The 16,679-nt window shown below is 47.8% G+C and overlaps 1 protein-coding gene across 1 annotated transcript; it reads left to right on the forward strand.

Moving 5' to 3' along the window:
• Window positions 1-447: 447 nt before the first annotated feature.
• On the forward strand, window positions 448-11,428 carry DACT1 (dishevelled binding antagonist of beta catenin 1). Its single transcript, XM_075926321.2, has 4 exons — window positions 448-946; window positions 3,581-3,713; window positions 4,775-4,930; window positions 8,675-11,428. The coding sequence occupies exons 1-4, from the start codon at window positions 599-601 to the stop codon at window positions 10,528-10,530; spliced, it is 2,493 nt and encodes an 830-aa protein (XP_075782436.2). The 5' UTR covers window positions 448-598; the 3' UTR covers window positions 10,531-11,428.
• The last annotated feature ends 5,251 nt before the right edge of the window (window positions 11,429-16,679 follow it).

A 16,679-nucleotide genomic window follows, 5' to 3' on the forward strand; every position in this document is an offset into this window, starting at 1 on the left:
AAACTCCCCTGCCCACCTGTACCACAACTGGTTTTCTGCTCCTAAGAGCCCAGGCCCATGCCAAGTAGGGCAACTGCCAGGAACCCCACCCACTGGGGGCGCTGTGAAGTGTTGCTCCAGCCTGGGGACAGGGCTCAGGGCCTTGGCCTTCAGTCCCCTGCAGCTTTCTGCTCTGGGCCCAGAGAAGCTCACACTGCCCCAGCCTGGCCTTCCCCCTGAGACCAGCTTGTGGCCCCTAGCGGGCCCCTCCCCCTAGGCTGCCACGCACTGCCCTGCTAGGGGGACAGCGCCCCGTGGGGGATGGCTGAGCCGAAGGGAAGGGGGCGAGTGCCACGGGGCAGGGGCTGGCGGGGGAGGGAGCAGGCAGGGCGAAGCTGAGAGCGCGGGAGGGAGGCGCCGGCCGCCGAGGATGCTGCAGCGGGGCTGAGGCGCAGGGGGCGTGGGAGGGGCGGCGGCAGCGGGGCTGGAGGAGGGGCTCCGCGCCCCTGGCCCATTGCAGCGGCGGCGCCAGTGGCAGCCGCAGGAGCGGGGCGCTCCGGGACTCCTGCTCCGCAGCCTCCCCGCGCCCCATGCGCTGAAGGAGGCGGCCGCGCCCGGGATGAAGCCGAGTCCGGCGGCCGCCGCCGCGGCCAAGGAGCCGGAGCCGGAGCCGGGGCAGGCGGCGGTGGCGCCGCGGGAGCCCGATGCCCGCTGGAGGGAGAAGGGCGAGGCGGAGGCGGAGCGGCAGCGCACCCGCGAGCGGCTGGAGGCCACGCTGGCCGGGCTGGGCGAGCTGGACTACCTGCGCCAGCGGCAGGAGCTGCTGGTGAAGAGCCTGCTGCTGAGCCAGCGCCCGGGGGCCGGCGCCGCGGGGGGCCGCGGGGAGCCGGCCGGGGATGGGGACGCCCCGCGCAGCCTGGAGGAGAAGTTCCTGGAGGAGAACATCCTCCTGCTGAGGAAGCAGCTGGTGAGCGGGGCAGGGAGCTGAGCGGGGGAGGGGGGGGGGTGCAAGGGGTTGGGGCGCCCCAGAGCCCGGATCCCCCTTGCGCGCCCTTGAGTCTGACCCTTCCCGTGGCCCCGAGCGGGGACGCTGTGTAATGGGCAGATGCGGCTTGGGGCGGGGGGGGAGCCGGCACCCGTGTGGCTCTGGCCCCCATGCCTCTCCCGCTGGGGCTCTGCGGGCTCAGAGAGCCGGGGCCGGTGTGTGGCTGGGAGGCGCGGGGCCACAGCGCTCCAGACCCCTGGGTGCGCGGGTCCCCCCGCGGCTAACAAAAGCAGCCCCGTGCGGCTCGCAGCCAGACGAATGGCCCGGCTCCTCCCCAGCCTGGCTTGCCATCCCGTGGGGAACGGCCTCCCTGATCCAGGGGCGTCCCGACCTCCCCTCCGCCCGTCCACACTGCGTCTGGCCCGCTTCCTCCTGGGAAGTGGGCAGGAGTTCGTGGGAAAAAAATGAGAAGGCACCGACCTCCCGGCAGGGACCAGGCGAGTTTTTCTGCAGATCCCTTCACGGCCTGTGCTTTCCACGCGCGGAATGAGCGTGTAGGAAAGACTCCGGACTGTGCTGCAGAAAGCATGTCTCTTATTGACTTGCTGTCAGAGCTGTGGCCATTGTATGCTGCTTTCTTTACCGTTCAAATGGGAAAGGCAGACGAATTAAAATCATGCATCAGCGTGATCTTCCTGTTGGCTTTGAGGAATGGTCTAGGAAGTGACTATATTTGCATTAGCCATATCGAATAACTAGATATGAAAGAGCATACCATGGTCAGGAAATGTACTGACTGTGAGCATCTTAGTATAAACTCATGAGCATTGGTCAACAGAGCAGCTCATAGGCATGAGGTGAGAAGGAGTTTATACTTGGCTTGCTACAAAGGAAATACATTTATGTTCACTTATTTTAAAAAGCCCCCGATGCAACCAATTGATGCTCTGGTACTGCTTGATCCATATGTGCTGAAGTCAAGGGGAGTGTTTCTATTGACTTGAATGAGAGCTGGATCGGGCCCAGTAGTGAGCACTGTGCAGTTTTCTGGACCAGGCCCTTTAAAATAGGGATGCATTTGCTGAAAATGTGCTTTGTTGCTTGTGAGGGGGGAGAGAACTGGATGTGAAAGGGTGGATCGTTTTTCAGTGAAAATAACTCACAGCTGTGCATGGCATTCTTTGTGCCACAGTCTTGGCTCAGCGTTTGTGCATATTGGCTCTGACTAAGGGAGAGGTTTGATTTGATGTTCTCTTGCAAATCTTAATTGCTTTTCTAGGTTTTTTGGGGGTTTTTTTTTTTTACCGTTTGGTTCAATAAATGTATAAAGTGTTATTTTCTTCTAAAAAGGCGATGCGACTGTTGAGGAATTATTAGCTGCCTAGTGGCCACAGTGAAATAACAGGAATTATTACTCAGAGTTGGGGGTATGTGCTAACACTTAGATTTGTGCACTTGCTATTCCAAATTTGAACCAGATGCAGTATTCCCAATACATTTTTAGAGGGGGGCTGGGACAGTAGATGGCACAGTGAGTTCCTACTCTAAACCTGTCACCTCTACAGATCCAAATCCTGGCTCATGTCAGACATGGAAAAAGAATTTGCTTGACCTTTGGGTCCTCTATGTCTAGGGCATAGTGCTAGTTTGTCTAGCTCAGTGGTTCTCAACCTATTTACAACTCACTGAGCCACCTAATGCAGCTTTATACATGTTATGTGGCCCCATCTGCAATATATGTACCATGGCCTTGAAGATGTCACATGGACTGTAGCTGTGCACTGATTGGGCCATAGATTGAAAGCCACTGGTCTAGCCAGTGATGTTAACCTTTCCTTCTTGGGCCTGGTCCAACACCTATTGAATCCAATGGAAAGGCTCCCCTTGACTTAACGGTTTTGGGATCGGCCCTTTCATGAACACCAACACTTAGAAACCCATCACAGCACTGCCTAGTGCAATGCCGAGGTGTATGCACCTGTATGTATAAAAATTGATGCTCTGGACAGATGATGGATAAATATGGTTGTAGTGTATGTGGAGAAACTGATTACACTGACCTTGTGTTAATGAGCTTTTTGCAAAATCATTCTTTACTACACATTGTATATCATCAAAATTACCTTGATCAATGGCTTAAACAGTCTTATTACAATATTGTAATACAATTGTAATGGGGAAAAGAAGGGAATACTCTATTTATTGCATTGTAAAATTAATGGAAAGATCCTGGTCTTGGCTCCTGTAGTCTTACCCCTAAGTTTTAAGAATGTAATTATATAATGTGCAACAGAATCAGGGAAATTGGAATTAAATGTCTGCATTATGTAGCTCAGTTGAATTTTTATCTTGAACTTCCAGTGCAAGATTTTTGTTTTTTTAAGAACTGCCATGGAATTTACAAGCAATTCTTCAAATGCTACTTGTAGCCCATTTGTTTCTGTGCAACAATCATGGATCAGTATTTGTGAAGGTGGGATTTGATGTTCTCTTGCAAATCTTGATTGCTTTTCTAGGTTTTGGGGTTGTTGGGTGTTTTTTTAACATTTGGTGCAGTAAATGTATACAGTAGGGTTATTTCCTTCTAAAAAAGGTGATGTTTTGCTTGTTTTCCAGAACTGCTTGAGAAGGCGAGATGCTGGTCTATTAAGTCAGCTGCAAGAACTAGACAAACAGATAAGTGACCTAAGACTGGATGTAGAAAAGACAACAGATGAGCACCTTGAGACAGACAGTCGTCCTAGTTCAGGTAAGGGATATGCTGTAGGGACGTTAGAGTTTAACCAATTAACCAATACGCTGATGCTTATCAGGTAACTGGTTATCCATTAAAATCTGCCCCATTCCCCAAGAGCAGAACCCGCAGCCACTGCCTTCCCCTCTCCCAGGGAGGTAACTTCACTACAGGGGCTGCCAGCTCCTGGGGAGGCTTCACTGTGGGCCTTGCAGTATGAAGCATCTTTAAACTTTCTACTGCAGAGTCCACAGTGCGTGTAACCATGTAACCGCTAAGATTTTTAGCGGTTACACAGTTAGCTTATTAAATGACTTTTAACATTCCTAATATGCTGCAAAATAGATCTACCCTGCAATTAGCTATAAAATTGTCCCAAACCTGTAGGAATTTAACAGTGGAAAATGATAAAGGGTCCACATTATGTCAGTCAGAGATGATACAGTGGGACCGAGAAAAGTTCAGCTGCCACTGGAAACATTATTGACTTCATATAATATATTCAGAGGCAAATTTCAGGACTATTGAGAACATGCTACACTATCACATGTCTGATTTTCAGAAAGTGGGTTTTCTTTTTAAAAAAAATATTGCCATAAATGGAAGCTTTTCAGAAAGCGTAATTTCTTTGATTTAAGGGAATTAGGTTGCAAGAAAAGGGACAGGAAGGAGACTTGTAGACAGTCTCATAGCCAAGTAATACTCAGACTGGTTGTCAAGAGACATACTATCCTGCTAAATGAGATGTGAAGGCAAGTGCAGCCAAATTTCTCTTAGCAAGATCTGTATGGCTTTTAGTTTTAAATTGGCTTTTAATCATTGTTCAGGATATTAATATTTCAAAAGCTAAATGGCAACCCACTGCCTTCTTTTCAATAAACAGAAATTGTCCCCGTATTATATTACTACCATATAGTATGAATTATCTGGATGATTGAATGGTATGATATAAATTGTTTGAGATCCAGTGAGGAAAAATACAAGTACACAGAAACTCAGTTACATTTCTAGGGCAGATGGCAATTTTTTTGCATAATAAATAGAACTAAAATAAACCCAAGTTTTTATTTTTCTAGGGTTTTATGAGCTGAGTGATGGGGCCTCTGGATCACTTTCCAATTCCTCTAACTCAGTCTTCAGTGAATGTTTATCTAGTTGCCATTCTAGCAACTGTTTTTGCAGCCCTTTGGAGACATCTTTGAATATCTCGGATGGACGCCCAAACTCTGCAGGTAAAGTAACAGCTGGTATAATACATCATACTCCAGCAAGTGGCTTTGTTTTATCCGTAGGCATGCTGTACTGGGGCTAGCAGAGTCCAATTAAATCTTCCTTTTTTTCATGTGCTTTGCTACATATTAATATAAAATAATCCAAATAAGCTCTAGTAACTGACATTTATTTGACGCATCTGTGTTGCGTAGTTTAGATTTCACCCTCCTGTTTTTCACTCATTGGTGTGAATCTGAGCACCTATAAACACATGATCAGCTCTGATATTTTCTACCCAGTAGAGGGCAGTGATACATATTCACATAAGCAAATTCACTGGATGACTTCCTATGGCTTCCCTTTAGAAAACAATTTTGACCAAAGTGGTTAAAGAACAAAAAAACAAAAAAAAACCCAACACACACACCAACCTGAATCAAAATACATTATAGATAATGCCTCTTTGTGCTTATCAAATTGAGGAGCTAATATTTTCCAGCTCTAATTGCCTTCCTCCGTAGGTGGACAATTGTGATGAAGTGTGTACTGAGTTGGCATGAGCAAATAAATAACCAGGGCTCGACAAATACAACCTGGAAGAGCTGGCACAGAGCGATCTGCGCATGCGCAGAATGGCGCGAAACCGCGCGGCTGGCGAGCGGGGCTTGCCGCCGCTTGGCATGCCCTGTAAATAACTATTATGAAACATGGAAAAGGTTCCTTTCTTTTTGATGAGAAGATAGATGTTTAAATTTCTAGTTACACTGAGGTTTACATCTGTAGTCTAGAGTAGGTGTGTGTAGAGTATATACTAAGGCGGTTACTACAAAATTTCTGCTTCAAGAATCCTCTTATTTGTTGTGTAGGTCTAGAAAGAGGAGTTAAATGTAGGCTCTTGATTCAGTTTGGAGGATGCTTATGAGCAGACGTGTAATGCTTGCTGTTCAGAACTTCAATTCTGCAGTGTGAGGTTAAATGCTAGTGAACTCAAGAGTGTAGTTTGGCTACAGAAGTCAAACTAGACCTGTAAGTGAACTTCTGTTTTTAGGAATCCAGAACAAAATCATTCCAAGTTTGTCTGTCCTAGAAATGTGACTTAGTAGTAATTCTGAGATGTTAAGAGCTTTCAAATGACCCTCTGACCTGCTTGGTGAAATTTAATGTTCCCTAGCACTGATCTAACTGTGTTCTTTATCGAGCATGTTTTTTTTAAAAGTCCTGCCCAAAGCTTTCCAGCAGGTCACATTGTTAGGTATTTCTTTCACCATACAGAATGAAAATATGGAAGTCTCAAACAGATATGACGGCCTATCCCACTGTCCAGAGTGGCGTGTTCCAGTAAAATCTCCTTGATGTTTCTCTGTGGATATTAAACTGTAACAGACAATTTAAGCACTACCGAGATAGGACCTGCAGTAACTCACCATTCTTCTCTTAAGATCCCGACAGCCCCGTTCTTGCTCTCTGAGCAACAGTGCTTCTCACATATAGTACCACTGAAGTTTATGGGAACTGTGGGGGCTGAGCGTGTTTGAAAACAATCAGCCCTCTTAAGTGTCTAAATATGGTCTTAAGTGGCAGACATCAGACATTCACTTTGCTCATTTTGATCCAAGTAACTAGCCTTTGAGGAGGTCTCTTGCAGGGCAGGGAATACAACCTCCTGACTCTCAACTCCCACTCCTGTGCTTTCTGTCAAAAGAGTCTCTGATGTTCCCTTCCCCCCCAGGAGCTTCTATTATTAGTGTTCTTTGAATCTTGATAATTATTTTCCTAAAGAGAACTGGAAAATTTTGAAACCCTGTAAAAGCAGTTCTATGTAAACACTGTCACAGTCCATGATCAGCCTGAAGAAAAAGGCTTGTTAATATTGTACTTCCGCCAACTGTTAACAGCTTTACTGGCCTAATAATTTGTTTGTTCCCTCTTGGTTAGTTTTGGGTTAGCATATAATATATCGTGTAGCACATGCATCCTCAGATTTCTCCAGTTCTGCATCTACCAATTCATGTGGAGGCTGTAAAAGTCAATTGGAACATTCTAGAGGTTTCTCATACAAAGTGGAAAGCTCTTTAAGTCCAGCTCTTATGTAACACCCACAAGCGGAACAAATCTTGGACCTCTGGAGCTTAGTGCATGAGCCTGTGCAGTTTGAGCTAAAAACTAGCTGGCTCTCAGCTAAGGCTGTAGAGCAGAAATGGGGAACCTAAGGCCCGGGAGCTGGATGCGGCTCCTGAAGCTCAGAGCTCCCCCTCCCCAGCATTGGGGGGGCTGACTCTGGTTCTTCTATCCCTCCGTTGGCTGGAACACACACAATCCACTAGCCTGGTTCCCCCCCGCCCCCCCCTCAGCTTCTGGTGTGCAAGGGGAATGTGGGGAGTGTCTTTCTCTTTCTCACGAGTGAGGATTTTTTTTCATTCTCACTTGTGTGTAGCCCCTGACTGATTTTTTCTGTGGGTCAGCAGCCCACCACTCAAAACAGGTTCCCCACCCCGGCTGTAGAGCCAAGCCACACATTGTCTTTGTAAGTGGTGTAAGTGCCACTACATGGGACAGTGAATCACACCCATTAGGTGTGTGGGTTACATCTACACACAGCTCTTTTTTTTTTTTTTTTTAAGCCAGTGTAACCGTGTAGGTCAGGGGCATGAATTTCGTTTTCTTTTTTAACCAATGTAGTTATATAGTTACTCCTTCTGGTGTGGATTCAGTTTTGCTGGTATAAAGGCACCTGATACCACTAGAGCTTATTCTCCTTCTTGTACAGAAATATAAGAACTAGTCTACACTATACAGGCTTTATTAATATTGCTATATCAGCATAGCTGTACTAGCAGTGCCACCTAGGGTAGACACACTAAGGCCTTGTCTACACTAGGAAACTATTTTGAAATGAATAAATTTGACTTAACTTCCGATTTAACAAAATGGAACTGGTGTGTCCACGCTACAGGGAAGCCCCAAAATTAGTCCAAGGCAGGCTCCGTTAATGTAGATGCTCTCCCTCAGACTTAGAGCCCCACGAAGCACTGGGGAGTAATTAGTTCAAATTACTCTGGGGAGTACTTATTTTAAAATAGTGGCGCCGGTGCGTCCACACTACTGTTATTTCAAAATAAGTATTTCGTAATTTGCGTTACTCCTGATGAAAAGCAGGTGTACAGATTGTGAATTCTATGGCCTTGAATTTGACCTTTCTGGGGTTATTTCATAATAAAAACCTTGTGTAGACCAGGGCTATGAGAAGCTTTTCGGTGTGTATAGTAACACCATCTCCCCTAATGACGTTAGCCAAGTTGTCCGCAGCATTGTTGTAGCCGTGTCTGTCCCAGGATATTAGAGACACAAGGTGGATGAGGTTCTTTTATTGTATCACTTTTCTGTCAGCATGGCTGCGTTTCCACTGGGGATTTTGTTGGCATAGCTGTGTTGCTAAGAGTTGTGGTTTTTTCACACACTGACTGACATAGCTAAGTTTGAAAGCTCTGTCTTACCAACAGAAATTGGTTCAATTCAAAACATTGCCTCACCCACCTTGACTCTCTAATAGTGTTGCCAACAAAACATTTTCATGTGGACCTGAAAATAAGCATCTTTATACCGGTATAACTGAATCCACAGGGTTACAGAGTTGCCACAGTTAAAGCAGTACAACTTGTGGGTGTAGGCAAGGCCAAATGCTTCAGAAATATCTTTGAAAAGACTAAATAAAAGCAGAATTCCACAATGGCAGAATCTTTAAACTTTTTCAAAATGCATTTCAGATCTCATAGGCTGGATGGATTATAATAAAGAAGGCCAGCACGAGGACCCAGCATCAGGGGCTGTCTGCCGTTCTCTCTCCTCACCGCACTCAAATTCCCTCGATGTGGTTGCAGTTGTACATCCAAAGTATCAGTGTGACTTAGTATCTAAAAATGGGAATGACGTGTACCGTTACCCCAGTCCCCTACATGCAGTAGCCGTACAGAGTCCGATGTTTCTCCTACCGGTGACTGGTAATCCCCTGAGAGAAGAAGAGAGACGTGGTTGCAATGTTAATGATGTTTGCATTGGAGCAGAACTAGATTCAGTAAAAACAGGCAATTCTTTTCTGCCACCGAGCTCGTGGTCTGTATCCTGTCCTTCAGCCAACAAAAAAATAGATGGATACATCTTGAGCCTTGTTCAGAAAAAGACACATTGTGTAAGGACTAACAAGCCGAGAACAAGTCTCAATGCTGACCCCACGAAAGGCATTCTGAGACATGGGAGCATGTGTGTGCGACAGACTGCTGCTGTCTCACATACGAACGTTGCAAATCTGAAGAATTCTAAACAAGTATGTTTGCATTCCGGGGGGAAGAATGCCTTGGATAATGGAAGCTTCTCACCATTAAGTCAGCAGTCAAAAGAATCCAGTGGTGAGCAGTTGGAAAGTAGGAAGATGCCTACAGCTGCAGTCTACCCACCAAGCAATGTCAATGAACTTCAAAGCAAACACTTGCCAAGGAATGTCAAATCAGCATCTCAAGAACCAAACTGGTGTCCAGTAGCTACGACAGGGGATATCCCGAAGGAAAATGGCCAACTCTTTGCTACCTCGCCTAAGGAAAGTCCTGGCAGGCATACAGCACTGCAGAAGGAGAATAAAGTGGCCCAGCCACCCAAAAAGACACTGCTAAAAAACAGTTTGCAAGCAGCTCACCCTACTTTACCGCCTCTCGAGGAGAGACCCACATTGGATTTCAAGAGCGAGGGCTCTTCCTCTCAGAGCCTGGATGAAGGCTTACTGGTGAGTGCGCACTACATACCAGCTCAACAGCAAAGCCTGAAGCTTCATAAAAGCACCAGAAGTGTCAAAATTCTGAAGAGTTCTACTCTGAAACACAGGTCCCACCTGGCCAGCCTGCTGGAAAGCAACACGCCAGCCACACGGGAGAAAACCAAACCCATTGGCAAAAAGTGTCGGTTCCCCGATGACTTGGATACAAATAAGAAGCTTAAAAAGCCCTCTGTGAGAGGGAAGAAAAGCAGCAGTTCACTGCTGGAGCCAAGCCACCCACGCAGGCAGACTGGCCTCCATAAATCTGTGGTCAGATCTCATGGACACGGCAGAGACGTAGTTGTGGCCAAACCGAAACACAAGCGAGGAGATTATCGCCGGTGGAAGTCATCGGCAGAGATTTCCTACGAGGAAGCCCTGAGAAGGGCAAGAAGAAACAGGAGAGACGCTGTCGGTGTCTATCCGCAAGTTCCCTTGCCGTACGTCAGCCCTTATGCTTACGTTGCTAGTGACTCTGAGTATTCAGCAGAGTGCGAATCCCTGTTCCATTCCACCGTAGTGGACACCAGTGAAGATGAACAGAGTAACTACACCACAAACTGCTTTGGGGACAGCGAGTCCAGCTTGAGCGAGGTGGAGTTTGTTGGAGAGAGCACAAGTACTAGTGACTCCGATGAAAGCGGAGGGCTTATTTGGTCTCAGTTTGTCCAGACTCTTCCTATCCAAACGGTGGCCGCTCCGGAGCTGCACGAAAATGCAGCCAAGGCCTTTGTCAAAATCAAAGCCTCGCATAACCTCAAGAAGAAAATCCTTCGCTTCCGCTCTGGCTCTCTCAAGCTGATGACCACTGTGTAATGAAATGACTTGTCCACTTGGAACACCTCTGTTTCTACTTAGCGAAACAAGGTGCTTTCGTGTAAATATTTTCATAGATTGTTTTAAAAATACAAATATTTAAAACATAAGGTAAATTATGACACGGCTTCAAAACTTGGGTGGATACTAGTGCCTTTTCATGGAAATAAAGACCATTATAAACCCCTGCCATTTCAGTGGTGACCGTTTCAAGTGCATAGTATCAGAAGGCTTTGAAAATAATGTTCCCAAGAATGGATCTGCCTTGCCTAGTCTTTCCGACTCTGGGTCTTGTAATATCAGGAGATCAATAGCTTAAAATCATAAGTGGAGAATCCTAATGTTTGTTCTTATCCCTTAATTTTTTCTGCTCTGGTTCCTGCATGTGGATCATGTCCTTCCTTTAGTCTGGCTGGATTTCCTCTTGTAAACACTTTTTCTAGTGGCCTCTTTCCTCTCCACCTGTGGGTTTGTACAGTGCCTAGCGCAGTGGGGTCTGGGTCTACAAGTAGGGCCCCGAGGTGCTATGGTAATAATACAAATAATAGAAAGGGCTCTTGCTTAATCTCCTTCTTGAGTTGCCTTCTCCAAAAGGCACTCTGCTGCAGATGATCCCATTGTGCCTATCCCATGTGTGGGACTCCCACTGGAGTTAATACACTGCTCTCCAGAGCAACCATTGGAGCAGCTGGGAAAGGCTCAGTAACTCTTCCGTATATTGTGTAAAAGCGCTTTTTAAAAAACATATGCATGTCATGTGCATGAATATCAATCGTTTTAATATTCCTGTCACTGTCAAGTTTCTGTACATCACAAACGGCTGTTTTTATATATCCGTGTGTAAATTAATAACACATCATATGCTGTAATAAACAGTCTGTTTTAATACTTTTAATAAGTCTTTTACATTGCTCTAGAACCCGCATTTGGCTGTGTGACACTTGTTGCCTCTGAACTACATAATAGCCGAGGCGAGTTTGAGGCATTCCTGTGTGTGGGACTTGTACTTTGAGGGTACGTCTACACTACAACGTTAATTCGAACTAACTTAGTTCGAATTAGTTAATTCAAACTAAGCTAATTCGAACTAATGGATCCAGACTAAAAAACTAGTTCGAATTAGCGTTTTGCTAATTCGAACTAGCATGTCCACATTAAGTGGACCCTGAACCAGGCTTAAGGATGGCCGTAAGCAGTGCCGGCAGGGCATCAGAGGAGGACTTAGAGCGTGGAGATGCTGTCTCAGGCTAGCCGAGGGCTGTGCTTAAAGGGTCCCGACCCCCACCCCGGATAGACAGTTCTCAGGGGTGCCCCGCTTGCAAAGCAGTCCTGGCTTGGATTGCCCGAAGTACCCACACTGGGCACATCACAGCACTCGGCCATCAGCCCGGCTGCACTTGCCGCAGGCTCCCATCTGGGGAGAGGGGGCAATCGGGGGGCTGCAGGAGAGCTTCCACCCCCAGAAGCCCGCAGAGCCAGCCCAGTCCTCCCCATCAGGAGCGCGTACCCCATTCCTCCCTCACCTCCTTCCACTTACCCTTCCCTAGCCCCTCTTCTTGATGTACAAAATAAAGGACAAGTGTGTTCAAAAATGGAATCTGTCTTTATTGAACAAAACTGGGGGAGACTGGGAAAAGGAGGTGGGAGAGGGGAAGAGAGAGGCTGGGAGAGGGGAGGGCAACTAAAATGATCAGGGGTTGGGAACAGGTCCCATATGAATAGAGGCTAAAGAGACTGGGACTTTTCAGCTTAGAAAAGAGGAGACGGAGGGGGGACAGGATAGAGGTCTCTCAAAGCAGGAGTTGGGTGGAGAGGGTGCATACATAAAAGTTCTTCATTAGTTCCCATAAAGAAGAACTAGAGGACACCAAAGGAAAGGAATGGGTAGCAGGCTTCAAACTAGTAACAGAAAGTTGTTCTTCACAAAGCAAGGAGTCAACCTGTGGAACTCCTTGCTGCAGGAGGCGGTGAAGGCTAGAACTAGAACAGAGTTTAAAGGGATGTGAGATCAAGTCATGGAGGTTGGGTCCATGGAGAGCTATTAGCCAGGGGGTAGGAGTGGTGTCCCTGCCCAAGGTTTGTGGAAGGCCGGAGAGGGATGGCACGAGACAAATGGCTTGGTCATTGTCTTCGGTCCATCCTCTCCGGGGTTCCTAGGGTTGGCCGCTGTCAGCAGACAGGCTACTGGGCTAGATGGACCTTTGGTCTGACCCAGTACTGCCATTGTAAGCTCAGGGCTCAGGGTCGGGGGTCTCAGTGGACCACCTTGATTTTCATGCACACCTGCTCCTGGGTGGCCAGGCTGGCAGCTCTCCTGCCCTAGACGGCCGCTTTCCTGTGCCTAGTGCGGAGGTCGTGGACGAGGTCCACGATGTCCACACTAGCCCAGGTGGGTGCCCGCCTCTTGCGGTCCAGGGCAAGCTCCCAGGAGCCGCCAGCCTGGTCCCGGGAAGAGGGGGAGGGCTGGGGGGCATCGGGTGGGTGGCTCGATCTGTGCCAGGTGCAGGGTCTGCTGGCTGGGTGCTGGCAGGCTTGCACCTGGCACAGGCACCGTAGCCAGCCCGTGCCCCTTTAAGGGATCCGGGGCCGGGAGTGGGGCAGACGAGTTTCCCTGGTGTTGGCCAGAGTGACCACCAGGGAAACATGGGGAGGGCTAGCCTCCCACTAGTTCGAATTAAGGGGCTACACACCCCTTAATTTGAACTAGCTAGTTCGAACTAGGCTTAATCCTCGTAAAATGAGGTTTTCCTAGTTCGAACTAAGCTCTCCACTAGTTCGAATTAAATTCGAACTAGTGGAGCACTAGTGTAGCGCCTATTAAAGTTAGTTCGAACTAACGTCCGTTAGTTCGAACTAGCTTTGTAGTGTAGACATACCCTGAGGCAGGAAAGGAGAGAAATGGGTCCGTTACAGCTTAGCGTGGCTCAATTCTTTCTTTTAATAGCTAGGATTTGTGCGGATCAGGGTGGGATGGAGAGGGTCGGGGGTAAACCTTGCGCGTACACCTGCGAGTTTCTATCTGTCCTGCAACTTTTGCAATATAATTTTACCACTGCCCATAGTGGCCTTGCCATACTAGTTTTGTGTAGCCAACTGGCAGAAAGGCAGCAGCTCCCCTGATACACAGCAGGGACTCCTCCCTGAAAGGATAGGCAAAGTCACACCAAAAGAGCCACGCCCGCTGGGAGATGGGTTTGCAGGAAGCATGAGGAGCAGCTGTTGGTTTTGCTATATGTGTAAACTGGGCCCCTAATCTCCCCACTTCAGGCATGGCAAGCACTGGCTTCTCTCTGTCAGGGTGATGCCACATCATAGAGAGGAACAGAGATAGGAGCTATCTTGCCAACCTCTTGCTCTCCCATATCAGCTTCATTCTCCCTTTGGAGGGAGCTGAGTCTCTGGATGGCTGCTGAGAAACAGTGACTCCAAAAAAGATTTGGAGGTCGTGGTGCATAATCAGTGGAACATGAGCTGTCGGTGCAACATCATGGCCAAAGGGGGTAATGAGATCCTGGAAGGTTATTTTACCTCTGTGCTTGGCCCCGGTGTGACTGCTGCTGGATCCCGTGTCTGGCTCTCATGCCCACTATTCAAGAAGGATGTTGATACTTAGCGGGGGGCTGAGGGCTTGGAGAAGAGCCACGAGAATGGATCAAGGATTAGAAAGCCTGCCTGAGAGTGGCAGACTCAAAGAGCTCCATCTATTTAGCGTAACAAAGAGGTTAATGAGTGACTCAACCCCAATCTAAAAGTATCAACACAGGGAACAAATATTTAAAAATGGGCTCTTCCATCTCGCAGGGAAAGGTGTAACACGAGCCAATGGCTGGACATTGAAGCTAGACAAATGTAGAGAGGAAGCAGGGCGTACCTTTGTAACAAGTAAGGATAATTAAGCCACTGGAGCAATTTACCAAGGGACATGGCGGTGGTTCTTCTTCACTGACAACTTTTAACTCAAGACTGGATGTTTTTCCAACAGCTGCTGTAGGAATTTCCTGGGGCGGAGAAGTTGTATGGTCTGTGGTATGCAGAAGGGCAGACTAGGGATCACAGTGGTCACTTCTGGACTGGGAATATGACTTGGAGGACGCACCACTTCTCCGTCGCACGACGTGGACAGGCTGTCCCAGGAGGCAGGGACGCCCTGCCTTCCTTGTGAGGGCACAGGCCTTTGTCCCAAATGCTTGTAGGGGAAAAGCATTTGCTGCTCTGGTAGTGGTGAGGTTTTGGGCACCTCTCCCGTCAGACCATGCAGGAGAGCTGCTTGATCCTGTTCTGACTGTGGGCAGGTAGAGGGGAGGTACCTGGTTCATCCTCCCCAGTAGCTACCAAAGAGCAGCTAGCAGCTTTCCTGCAGTGGAACTCTCTCCTCTTCCACCCCCGCACCCCCGCAGTCATGAGGGCTAAGGGGTTCCTCTGGGAGGCCACGGCAGGGGTGTGGTGTCTGGCTTCTGAGACGGGAGGTGGGGCTCCCAGGGAACCCTGCATTTCCTTGACATCCCCCCCACTTTTAAAAAATTAAAACAGTGCTATCATGGCTCCTCCCTATTTAAACCACACATTTGGGCTGTGTCTAGAGTGGCATGAACAGAGCGTCTAGATTGGCACGGACGCTTTTCCGCAAAAGCACTTTTGCGGAAAAGCGTCTGTGCCAATCTAGACGCGCTTTTCCGCAAAAAAGCCCCAATCGCTGTTTTTGTGATTGAGGCTTTTTTGTGGAAAACAAATCTGAGCTGTCTACACTGGCCCTTTTGCGCAAAAGCTTTGCGCAAAAGGGACTTTTGCCTGAACGGGAGCAGCATAGTATTTCCACAAGAAGCACTGATTTCTTACAGTAGGAAGTCAGTGCTTTTGCGGAAATTCAAGTGGCCAGTGTAGACAGCTGGCAAGCTTTTCCGGAAAAGCGGCTGATTTTCCGGAAAAACTGGCCAGTCTAGAGACAGCCTTGGGGTGGAGTGACTGAAGGCAGCTACACTTGGGTATTGCACTGTCAGACCTGTCCTCAGAGGGGCAGCGTTCTCTGTGGGTTATCCATGGCTCTTTCCCGCTCTCTTCCCAAACACTTCTCTTGAGTGTTTTTTTTTTTTTTTGAGACTTGCCCTAGAAGAAAAGAGCATCTCCCTATAATTAACTGTGTTCTGTGGTGCTGCATCCAACCATGCAGTCACATTGCTGGAATCTGCATTGTTATCAATCTCTAACTGTAAAATCACTCTCTTCCAGTTGTTATTGGGGAGGATGACTTATAATAGCAAAAGGTTGGTGAAAAATGTCCCTTGGTATTCCCTTCCCTTCCCTGTTCACCATTCATTTTGCTCATAAATGAGTAAGTTGTGCTAACACAGTGAAGGGCAACCTAGGTTAGTGAGTGGGCCACATGAGTGTCATCTCAATGGGCCGCAAGATTGTCGTAACCAAGACAGTTTCCCAGGATGGAGTAGTTTTGTTCCCTGCGCATGCGTACCTGGAATTTGCAGGGTGTGTGGATTGAATGGTAGCAGCACTTTGATTGGATGTAGAGAGAGCGCACGGCTCTCGCAATGTTCTCTGCAATCAGCACGCACCTTTGCTTGAAGTGCACGTTGCTTTTGTGATACCAGTAGGGAAAAAAAACCTATGCAAACAAAACCAGCCGAATCTGGAGGCCCTGTGCACGGGCAACTGTAAACACAATGTCTCATGGGCCAAACACAGAACCACAGTGGGCCCCACCTGGCCCCGGGGCTGTAGCTTGCTCACCACTGGACTAGCCCCTTTATACTTCAAGGTGAGTAATTCTTATTGTAATATTGGGAATTGGTTGCAGCAAGGGGAGAATTTACGATGTGCTGATCAATAGCTTGATACATCCCTCTTCATAGTTTGGGGAAACTTTCTTAAGCCCTGAGTGCTTGGTGAAGCTTGCCAAATCCAGGCTCTCCCAGAATGCCTCTAATCATGCCACAAAATCTCTCGCAGATGTGAAAATCCCAATAAATCTTCCAAAAGGTGTGGCAGGCTGTCAACTGAATCTTCCGAGTACTCTCTGTCCATATGGCTGTAAAGAACAGCAGTGAGACTAAGTGATGGGGAGAGCTTTTAAATGCTCGCTCCTGTTAAATGCATTGTGATTGTTCACGTGATCCCTGGTCAAATGAACGAGGCCA

This window comes from Pelodiscus sinensis, chromosome 5 (genome assembly GCF_052426305.1).
Source record: "Pelodiscus sinensis isolate ZL-2025 chromosome 5, ASM5242630v1, whole genome shotgun sequence".
Taxonomy (NCBI): Eukaryota; Metazoa; Chordata; order Testudines; family Trionychidae; genus Pelodiscus; species Pelodiscus sinensis.

Coding starts and splice junctions, on each gene's coding strand:
- DACT1 (XM_075926321.2), top strand. CDS start 599: ATGAAGCCGAGTCCGGCGGCCGCCGCCGCGGCCAAGGAGCCGGAGCCG. Junction 947..3,580: donor TCCTGCTGAGGAAGCAGCTG/GTGAGCGGGGCA, acceptor CTTGTTTTCCAG/AACTGCTTGAGAAGGCGAGA. Junction 4,931..8,674: donor TGGACGCCCAAACTCTGCAG/GTAAAGTAACAG, acceptor AATGCATTTCAG/ATCTCATAGGCTGGATGGAT.